At 41.6% G+C, this 12,075-nt stretch overlaps 1 protein-coding gene across 1 annotated transcript; it reads left to right on the top strand.

Annotated features, from left to right (window-relative positions):
* The first annotated feature begins 10,152 nt into the window (after positions 1 to 10,152).
* On the top strand, positions 10,153 to 11,096 carry LOC125233149 (nematocyst expressed protein 3-like). Its single transcript, XM_048139034.1, has 2 exons — positions 10,153 to 10,388; positions 10,478 to 11,096. The coding sequence occupies exons 1-2, from the start codon at positions 10,153 to 10,155 to the stop codon at positions 11,094 to 11,096; spliced, it is 855 nt and encodes a 284-aa protein (XP_047994991.1).
* Positions 11,097 to 12,075: the final 979 nt, after the last annotated feature.

Raw genomic sequence — 12,075 nt, 5'->3', positions numbered from 1 at the left:
ACAATTACAATTTTAAAGTTACAATCTGCACAACCGTAATTGGATTAGCATTTTACTCAAATTATTTCCTACGTTTCATGAAACAAAGTAGTTTTTACAAGTACCCGGGTGCTAAGATAAGATGTTGCGAAAATGAATAGCATAATCGTCTATTTTATGGATAAATGCAATAAGTCTGAGTGAACTCTTGCGCAGCTGCCGTCAGAAACATACATAGTGTTCAAGTGTGAATCTTATTCTCAATAATATAAGCTCTTGTAGTTTGTATTAAGTGTTTCTCGGAGTGTACTAAGTAGTGGCGCTAGGGCGATAATGTCTGTTGCATAGTAAGATTGCAACTCTATCAATGTGCTTTACGGGGCGTTTGTCATCTTGAAGCCTTTATGGTTGATTCGTAATTTTGTCCAGGGGTTAATTGTGGGAAGGAGGCATGGAAAGCAGTGAAGAAGACAGACTGTCAGACCGCGTTCATTATTTTCAAAACACGGGTTACTACTAACTAGAGTCAGACCAAAATAAGTTGATACAGATTATTAAAGGTACCTAAGCATTTCATCACATTTGTATTTGATGGCTGATCAACCTAATCATGAAAATGATCATCTGTACCTAATCATGAAAAAGCGGGAAGCAAATCGTTTAGTGCTGGGAATCAACCTCACGATTGAACGGAGATGGGGGATTAATTTATGTAACCCTACACACTCTCCAATAAGTATTCTCTAGTTGTAGAAACCGATGAATCATATTTTTTAATGGTGGTCAAGGCTCTACAATTTATATAAGTACAATCAATACTTTGTCTCCAATAATCTTCTCCGTTATTGTCTGTACTGCATGCTGCTTTTAACTAAATATGGCTGCCGGCCATAAACCCGGCTCAAGCGTAATTCTACCGATGACCGCTTCATCACCCACCGTGAAACAATAAGATAATGTGCATGCAACAAAATACGCTTGCTATAGCTTCTTGGCTAGTCTTTTGGTTACTTTAGGTAAATTGAATACGACATTCTTATACAGATTGACTGAGTCCCACGGTAAGCTCAAGAAGGCTTGTGTTGCAGGTACTCAGACAACGATGTATATAAATATACAAATACTTATATATTGTTGTGTAGTCCTGTCTAAGTAGCTTGTTAAGTTTAATTCAATGTGTAGTTTGTACTCGTATAGCCCTATAACTTAGGTACATGTTTGATTTATCTGTTAGTGTAAGGTGGTTTATAATAAATGGAAATATTAGACAAGTACGCGTGAAAGAAACGTGGCCCGTCCGTTAGCTCGTTGTGGAGGGAATAACGGACGGACGGAAGGGGAAGACATTCGTTAAATCGTAGGACACCGTCAAGGAGGATGAGACTAAGGGTCAGTTGCACCAAACCGTTTGTCACTGTTAAAGCGTTTGTTAAATTTTATTGTATAGTATGAATTTTCTGAGATGCACTTTTCGCTTTTGCCCTAATCTGTTAAACAAAGGCCTTTGTTTCTATTATTCGCTGCGGTTAGCTCCCGTTTAAACGGCACGTGCTATAGTCTCAGTGTAGTTAAAAAGCAACTATCATGATAGCAATAAGGTTCAAATCCATAAAAAGCCCTTTCGGAGATAACACGTTTTGTCATCTTCAAAAAAAGTTACCTGCACACTGCAAACTGTTTAATAAATTTGAACCTTATTGCTATCATGATAGTTGCTTTTTAACTACACTGAGACTTTAGCACGTGCTGTGGAAACGGGAGCTAACCACCGCGAATAATAGAAACAAAGGCCTTTGTTTAACAGATTAGGGCAAAACCGAAAAGTTCATCTCAGAAAATTCATACTATATAAGAAGTTCCATAGAGCTCTGCATCCTGACGGTGAGTGTATGTTAACTGTGGTCGATGCAACTGGCCCTAAGTCAGGACCGGTATGTGGTGGTAAAGTAGTCCTTGAGAAGACGAGCTATACCTACATACATCATGTTTTGCGGCCCTAGTAAACTAGTGCTATAAACTTTATCGCGTCGGTGAGTCCTTATCGCACTTACTAATAGTGCGAAAAGGACGGCCTGACGTGATAGTTTTTATCACGCAGCCATACTCGCCTGCCTACATGCAATATGTAGTTTAGGTATACGACGCTGGTATCATGTTTGTATATCGACGCCGACGTCCAGTTGCACTCTTTGAGTGATCAAAGTTGGAACCACACAATGACAATGACCACCAAAACGGTTCATACATTTTCTACCAGCAAGCCGAACCGAATAGTTGTGCAAGTTGACCGCGAGTATAATCACGCGTTAAAGGATTTGAATTTGGAAATTTTGAAACTAGTAAAGCAACATTATGCGTCCGGCAACATCACACTTCACCCGACGTCGCAGACCACACGTGTCGACATTTATAGAGATAGACTAGGGAGTCTATCCCCGACTAGGACACTTGAGATTCATGGCACAGCACTGACGCACCGTTGACAAACGTCCCGCGCCCCTAGACCACGCAAGTGTGTCAAGGAGCTCGTTACGCCGACAGTGATACGTCCATATATTACAGCCTAGTTACCGTACACCCGACAACATACGGTAAAGAAATACCAGAAAAAAATAACTATCAGGATATTCAGATCATATCTAAATAACTCTCAAGTTTTGGCGTAGAGTATTCAAGTATTGATACATACGTAACGTGGCTTGCGTGGACGACGACGGTCGCGCGACTTTCGCAGTCGCGTCATATCAGGGGCGGCTCACTCCGCGATTCTATCGCCGCGCTACAAGTACATGCTGGCGGCCGCGAGTTCGCGGACTAATCAGGGGTGGCGCGCGTTCTCCCAGAACGCAAGTTCGCACTTTCTATTGTTACTTTACGTCGCGAGTTTTTTAAGGTTCATATGCGATGTCCGCGTGTGGAATGACTAATAATGCTTAGTTGAATAGACATCATTAATAAAATAAGACAATCTTACACAGATCTACTATTGATTAAGTCCCACGGAAAAGTTCAATAAGGCTCGTGATGTTAGGACTTAAACAAAAATATAGGTATAAATATTATAAATAGTTAAATACTGTATATATGTATACCTAGGAAGTACTCAAGACTTGAATATATAATATAACATTTTGTCTGAGTATTAATTCGTTTTAATCCATAGGCAACCCTATCGTCCGATGCTGCGCAAGTGCGCACGTGCAACTCGTTTCTTTGTTAGAATTTTGTAGGCATTTCAAAAGGCGGCATTTCGTGAACATCAAAGCAGTGGGCCTTCTGTACTTGTACTATTATATATTCTGTGGTTTAAGAAAACGTTCTTTCAACCTCCACTGACGTAATGGTAAAAATGCTCCGACTAGAAGTTCGGAATGCTCTCTTAATGTAGTAGGGCTTGCAATTATCCACCCAATTTTATACCCGGATAATTCGAACAAGTACTTGGAATATTCCATTGACGCAGACGCATATATTTAATATCGTACTATTAAAAGTTAGATTTTCCAAATTCGGAAGTCATCGTGAATAGCACGATCTTATACTTTACGAGACATGCAAATATTGGTTGCCCGCCGTACTAACGTGTGTTAACGATAACTGCCGTGTAAATGATGATTATGCCGCCGAGATAGCGAACGGTCTCTCTGTTATTAATTGTACAAACCTGGGAGCGTAAAGAGGAAAGGGACCGATTCGACATACAAATCTAGTCCTCATTTTTCTCTTTAGATAGGTATTGACGTTATGTTTATATAATGCCACACATAAATAAAAGCTATAAAACAAGTATGTAAAGTAATAGGAGCGAAACACTGTTTTCATTCAACTTATCAAATGCTTCTAACGTTCTAACTCGTAATAAAACATTTTAAAGAAATCAATCGTGCGGGCATCTGTGATCGATTTATCTATCTAATCGTATTGAATATTTGAAATAATGTTAATATGCAATTACTGAACTTGTGAGCCCCATCCTAAGTCCTTTTATGTACAGTCAGCTGCAGAGAAAAGGAGATCCCCTGCCATACAAATTTATAAACAAGGGGGTCTACTTTTCTCTGCAGCTGACTGTACAGTAAATTGTTGCAGAGAACATTTTCAAAAATGTATTAAAGGCTGTAAATTAAGAGAAACTTAAAAATATCTCTTAATGAGTTCTATTCTATGTGTGGTTTAATTTATCGCCCGTATAAGGTTTACACACTATATTCAGGGAGGAAAATGGAGACGTTTGTATGAAAAGGCGATTTTGTGCTGCCCTTTCACTTTAGACGTGGAAACAGTGGACGCTTTCGTCTTAACTTGATGTCAAAATACGTATATGGATTTTCCTTGTAGATTTTAAATGAACCGTGTAATATGCGTCGTTTCCCGTTTTTATATATTGCACATGGGTTCAAAAGTTGCCATGCATTTTAATATGTCGCAGTAATGTGTAAAATGCTGCGGCAGTTCTAATATTTTCAGTTTCACTACGTCAAGGCGACTTGCAAAGTATACCTATTTAACATACGTGTAAACATAAATAGTATATGACATGTGTATGGCTGTATGCGCTCCTTAAAATAATTCCTTCGTGTTTTTGCAAATTATTATAAGTACACCCATAGTGGTTACACTGGCTAGAATCTCATAGTTAGACGGCGAATTCAATTTGACCTTAAACGATTAATTTTATATAGGTTTAATTTACATAAAAAATCTTCTATTACCTAGAAAATTTTAAGAGAAATATCTTCTTTATAGAACAACTTAAGTCTAAAAATATCTCATCAACATCATCAGACGCTACATTCAGACGTAAGTTATAACAATGAAAGTTTATAGCGTTCTGCACTTCGACTCTGAGGGGATGTCACGTAAGATGTCCCTCGGGGTTAGCGTGCTGGTTATAAATACTGTCCACAGAGTGGATACATGCGACCCGACGAGTTAGGATTGAGTGGATTGATATTGATTTAAATATGCATGGTTGAATTCTTTTAAAGATTTCGTCCTACCTTTTTGTTATTTTAGTTGTCTGTGGTCTTGATGGCATTTAACATTAAAATATAACGAACAATTTTTAGCTAAATTTTAGTTCAATTAAAAATATAATATTGTCTTCGGTTACCGCGATAGTTACTCATGAAATAAAACTATGGAAACGGATTAAATCGCGTATAATGAATTTAAAATACATCCCGACGTTTCGAACTCTTTACAGCGTTCGTGGTCAACGGGTGACTGAGGAAAAATTAAAATGTGCAAAAGCTACCCACATACAAGAAATATTAACGAACCATGACCACAAATAATATAGATTTCTAAGGCAGGTTCACACACTATTAATAAAGCTAGTTATACAATATTCAAAAAACATACATCATACATCTGATAATGGAACAAGCACGACGAAGGCTGTGAGGCATTTGTGTTGTATGGTGTTGGACATTTGCAGTTTGTTCTTTGTCAATTTTGTGTAGATTAATTGGTTAATTATTATTATTATTGTTATTTTTTTTTAACATGATAATGGTAAATTTTTTTGAATATTGTATAACTAGCTTTATTAATAGTGTGTGAACCTGCCTTAGAAATCTATATTATTTGTGGTCATGGTTCGTTAATATTTCTTGTATGTGGGTAGCTTTTGCACATTTTAATTTTTCCTCAGTCACCCGTTGACCACGAACGTTGTAAAGAGTTCGAAACGTCGGGATGTATTTTAAATTCATTATAAATACGCGATTTAATCCGTTTCCATAGTTTTATTTCATGAGTAACTATCGCGGTAACCGAAGACAATATTATGTACACCAGTACGGACTGAACTCTTACTTTTATTACTTCCTCATAGTATTTGTTTGGCATGTGCCGTCAGATCTTAGACACTGTTATGTTATTTTAATGGTTTTCTTACACCTATTAAGTCATTTATTATGTATGAAAACGAAAAATAAATATTTGTTCGTATTTAAGTAATTAATAATTAATTAGTACCTATTTTTTGTCGTATTTAAGCGATATATCGGGTGGTTCCAGTTAATGAGCCTAATGACATCGAATTCAAAGGAAAACAAATAAAAACACGGTTTATATTAACATAATACATTGGTATTTGTATTGATTTTAAATTGGCTTGGGTTAATTTTGTAAACAATGAGCATAACTGTATTTGTATGAAATTACAATTGGTTTGATTATTACCTACTTAATTTTCCATTGTACCTCACATTAGTTACAATAGCTACCTATACTAAAACCAAACATTTAATACTAGTGCTGGATAATACCACGGTAATAAACAAAGCATTACGAAGATAATGACAATATGTTTGTGATCCTTTTAAGCCCGATTAGCACTTGTCTAGCGAAACTAATAACCAAACAGGATTGCATTTTTGCTATAGACAATGCTTTATTGTACTGAAGTCGTACAAGGCCGTCGAAATGTTGAACTCTCTGGACGGGCCCTGTAGCCAAGAGTACAATTTATTGTTAAATTCTGTATGTATTGTATTGTTATATTAAAAACTTAGGTTAAGCCAAATCAGTCCGTCAATGATTATGTATATGTTATAAAGTTTACTCACCTGATGTTTGAATTAATTAAAGGGCGTGTTGATTTGCACGTGTAAATTCAAATGATATTTGCATACCTGGAACAAAGGAATACATTTTCATTACTAGAAATTAAATAATACTAAATAGACAGAATTAATATCATCTGAGTATTTTACTTTATGGGAGTAATCTTAAAACACTCGAGATTCGTCTACCAAAATAGTACATTACTATACAAGTGCGTAAAAAAGGAAGTTCGAAACGAGTGGCGATAAATTAAAACACGACCGAATGGAGTGTTTTAAATCGACACGAGTATCATCTGTACTGAAAAACGTCGTACGATACACGTGCGAAAAGGAAATTCGTAACTCGTGTCGATTTAAAACACTCCCTTCGGTCGTGTTTTAATTTATCGCCACTCGTTTCGAACTTCCTTTTTTACGCACTTGTATCGTAATGTACTATTATTTATTGCAAGATGGTTCAATTCTACCGGACTCCCTCTACCGTATAATAATGAGTAAAATGAGGTTTACGTATGTATTGGCACGTATTGGCTTATTGAGATGCAGTTGTCCCTCTGTTGTCTATCTGTTTGCTGTCGGCTGTTGAACCTCTTAAAACACTAGCTTTTCCTCAAAGTCAGTAGATTCCCCTTTCTTGTTTACCACAAGTTTATTCGATGTTTATCAAAAGTTGACAAGACTCTGCGCACGCGCTTGTCATGCATTCCCAGCCGCCTGTCATCTCTGCGCCAATCGCGACGCACGCGCGGTTAATTTATGCGATTAAACGCACCGTCACACATGTAATACCAACTATTTTTGTACAGATGTGTCACTAGGAAATAGTATTTTATGCAACAGGCGTTTAAAGGAGGTCAAAAAAGACGAGTGGCGTGGGTAACAATTTGAGGCGAAGCCGAAAATTGTTATTAAGACGCCACGAGTATTTTTTGACTCAGTTAAACACCGTTGCATACAATAATTTTTCTACGACCATGCACTTACTTTTTAATAGTTTTCTAGAATAACTTTCGTGATATTCCCACTGTTGCCTGTATTTTGACTTGTCCTCTGTAATGATCCTGCACTCACCCTGTCGCTCGCACTCCCCCGCGCCGCCGCAACCCCCGGCGCCCCGCGCACCCACGCTATATCCCTTAAAGGCTACCTAAAAATATTTTAAGAGCTATATCGTATGCGTGGGTGCGCGGGACGCCGGGCGGGTGCGGGCATCTTTTATGTAGGGTTTTAACGATCTATGCTCGACCCTGTAAATGACGAATAACAGTTCGGGAGTAGAAAAAATACATTTTAAAGTCCAGTGCTTTGTAGACTAGACGATGTTAAGAGTGAACGCAAAACGTTAAAAGATTTTGAGGTTATCCTAGTTGGAAGAGGTCCCTAAAAGCAATAAATTCGCGTTTGCAATTAGAATTATTTGCCTATCGATACTTCTAAATGTTTCGTACAAAGAATTGACGTTTATGTTATTATTTATTTTATTTTAAGCTAAAAAAAACATACTTATAAGTGGCATACATCTTGTACTCGATCAAAGCTTTGATATGCTTGTAAGCTGAATTATTAACAATAAAGACATGATTATGAGATTATGATACTTTGAGCGAAACGAGAATAGAATATTTAGTTTGTTATTAACCAGTTCACTTTTGTTGGATTTAACTTAGGGGACCCATTTATGAGTGAAACTCATGAGTCAGGGCTCTTTTGCTCGTCTTCGCGTACTCAAATATGATATTAGTTACATTGATCGAAGTGAGTGGACTGATCAAACACCGCAATGTAATGAAACTCGTGGATAGTTGTCGCTGCTGCAAATATTGTTTTTAAGAGAGAAATCTCTTGTTGTTTTACTATTAGATCAGTTACGTACCTAAAATAATTAATGCTATCTTCCTAGGATACATCTGTACCTACTTGTTTTGACATATTAAGGATTATAACATAACAAAACTATATATAGAAGCAGAACCGATGCTTTAAACTTTGCCAACCCCATCTGCCTTTCAACTAATTTTAAGTACTTACTTGCACTTTTCTGTTCGGTATCTCTACCTATATAAACATATACAAAGTCGGCAACCAACTAAGAATATTTTCACGGTCTCAGTACTACGAATACCTACAACATCCCATCATCTCCATTCCTGTTCACGCATAGCGCGCCCGTCACGTGTCACAACTCCCGTCCCAACTTTCAACAACTTTGTAATTCATATTCATTAAATTTAAATGCCGCTTGCGATTCTGCCACTCAAACTTTACGCTGAAAAGCAACTTCACAACAAGAACATTTACACATGTCTAATTTAAAAGGTAAACAATGCTATTAATACTTGTACTTATTTGTTGATGAGGAGAACATTTAATCGGCTAGAATTTGCAAGAATATGCGAACAGATATTATACTAGAGGGAGGGGTAAACCCTAAAAACAAAAGATGGATTGTGTGAAAGAGGATATGAGATAGAAATGAGTGAGTGCTGAGATAAAGATAGATAGAGGAGAATGGAAGGGGAAGACAACCTACCGACCCCATAGAACGTGGGATAAGATAAGGGTAGGAAGAAGACGAGATTTTATACTAGAATCTTTGTCTGTTTGCACCTGGCTTCGACTTTAGTATCTACTAATATGTACTTTTAAATTCCATAAATCTCTTGGGTTCCTTAACTCAATTATCGTCAACTTTTGGGAAAAATAATATAATTTCTTATTTTCGTTATTGCAACGATATTAACTATTTTAACCACGATATAACATGATCCAAATAATACGTACGTGTTGAAACGGTAATATTTAACAGTATTACCGGCTATTACGCCACAATAACACGATGACAGATAGTATCACAACGGCGCCGCAAGCGCAAGATTAAACGCGCCGCGTCGAAATCGACACTTGTACGAGTACTCAACTGGGTTCTCATAGTTCTCATCTCACTGAGTCTAGTTGTTTCCCTAACCAATGACCACCAACAGTCGCTCGGACGCTCCAACTGCTCTGCTCTCCGCCACTCTCGCAAAATTTTCTAAGAAAATTGCTGCGGGATCGCGCCTGGCCTCCGGCCTGAGGGGAAGCCCAGCACCACACAGAAGCCTCGCCAATCGCCCTAGCCGACGGACTTCAATCTAGGTCTTACCTGGAGAGAGGTCTGAAAGCTAGGCGCTGAGCGGCGAAAATGCGTCGCGACGGATCCGCCCCCTGAACCCGACTGCGCACGATGCCCCGACACGCACCGAGGCGCCCCCCCGCCCCTCCGGGTAGGGTGGGTACCTTGAGAAACGTGTTCCGCCATCTACCCGCACGAGGTGCATCGAAAACCGCGACCCCCCCCGACCAGCCGGTTGAGGTGGGTAGGCCGCAACGCGGATTTTTCGATGTACCGACAGAAAAACCACCACTTCAAGAACCCGCCTCTGGCTCCCCGGAGCCGAGGCCTGACGTCACATCGACCCCGAACACCTCTACGACCCCGCGGGAAGTCCCTTTCCGGCCTCCCCCGTGCAGTCACCAGGATCGTGATCGTATCCTGGCCGACAGCCCGGGCAAAGCCGGGTCCCTGCCCGTGTCGCCTATAACGGCACGCGCAAGGGATATGACCCATAGGCTCAAGGGATACTTCCGCGGCGAGGAAGTGGAGCTCCGGCCAGAAGACCACGAGGCCCTTCGCAAAGCGGAGGCCAACCCCGAGTCCAGTATCGCCAAAGCGCTGGAACTACTGGGCAAACCACCAGCCCCAACCAAGCAGCCGCCGTCGTTCACGGAGATCATCCGGAGCATCGGCCCCCCACCGTATATCGCGCCGTATAAGGAGGAAGACACCACAGACCGGCCCGTGGCCCCATCCTGGGGGCCGCGGCCACCACCCCGCCTGGACCCGACAGCACGCCCAACGCCGCAGCCGCCCCTGCGGCTCCCAGGCCCGCGGTCGTGCCCACGGCCCCGCAACCCCTGCCGCAGGCGAGCGGTGACTCAGTCGCCGCCCCAACGCACTCCGAGGCCCTCAAGCCCAGGACCCCGACCGCCGCCACAACACACACCAGCAGCCCCGCGTCCGCCGCAGCGCCTGCTGTGGCAAACGGACAGCAGGCCGCACCCCCCGCGGCCCCCAGCACCCGCAGAACACGCAAGCCGAGCGCTGGCCCCCGCAAGGGCGCCAAACGCGCTCCTACTTGCTCCAAGGCGCCCCCACAGGGCACCATGGAACCCGCCAACCCAGCGCCCACCGCAGTCTCCCCGACCGGCCCCGGACCACCAGCCGGCCACTGCCCCCGCCGGCAGTCCGCCGCGCCGCTACACGCGCGCCCGCCGGACGAACGCCGCCACCGCTGCCAGCCCTCACGAGCCGACAGCCCAGGACGACGAGCAGGGTACCTCGTCGCCCCCGACAACCCACGCAAGCCTAGAGGACACCAGCCACCCCACAAGGACGACGGAAATGGAGCACCCGTCGCCCCCACTACGCCGCTGACAGGCCACCTGCCAGCCGCAGACTGGCCACCAACACCAACGGCGGCCAGTACAAGAAGCCACGCCTAGAAGGCACCCGCTCCACCCACTGAGCTTGCGTCAGGCCTGTCCCGGTCAGACGGGCTAGACGCACTCGCAGAAGCCACAGCTCTCAACGAGGGCAACGAAAAGACCCGCCCACTGTCGTGGGCGGCGGAAGATCCCGCCAAATATCCTGCACCAAGGATGGGAAGGCCACCGATGTCCTAGAAAAGGCACATCGATGAAGACTCGTTCGTTCGGGTAGGAAGAAGACGAGATTTTATACTAGAATCTTTGTCTGTTTGCACCTGGCTTCGACTTTAGTATCTACTAATATGTACTTTTAAATTCCATAAATCTCTTGGGTTCCTTAACTCAATTATCGTCAACTTTTGGGAAAAATAATATAATTTCTTATTTTCGTTATTGCAACGATATTAACTATTTTAACCACGATATAACATGATCCAAATAATACGTACGTGTTGAAACGGTAATATTTAACAGTATTACCGGCTATTACGCCACAATAACACGATGACAGATAGTATCACAACGGCGCCGCAAGCGCAAGATTAAACGCGCCGCGTCGAAATCGACACTTGTACGAGTACTCAACTGGGTTCTCATAGTTCTCATCTCACTGAGTCTAGTTGTTTCCCTAACCAATGTACGAGTATGTATTGAGATATGAAGATACGTAAAACTTGCCAACCCTTACGCTGAATCTAACTCCATTAGATCACCACCCCCGTGTTGAAATGAAAATCGAGACTAATATGAAACCAATACTGAAATGTGCGAATGCGAACCAGTGTTCACTTGGTTACCTACTTCACATCAGTTACGCAGAAACTTAGTGACAATTTCTGCGTAACTACGTCCATATGATGGTGAAAATTGAATTTTAAGGAGAGTTTTGTTTATTTGCCTTTGTGAAAAAGTACAAATTTTATATCCCTGAGTTCGGGGGTTGGACTCACCCGTGATTCAAGTTTCAATTAGAATGAAACAGACATCATACCTA

This window comes from Leguminivora glycinivorella, chromosome 1, assembly GCF_023078275.1.
Source record: "Leguminivora glycinivorella isolate SPB_JAAS2020 chromosome 1, LegGlyc_1.1, whole genome shotgun sequence".
NCBI lineage: Eukaryota > Metazoa > Arthropoda > Insecta > Lepidoptera > Tortricidae > Leguminivora > Leguminivora glycinivorella.
Note: the sequence above shows the minus strand (reverse complement) of the source record. Positions and strands in the feature narration are given on the sequence as shown.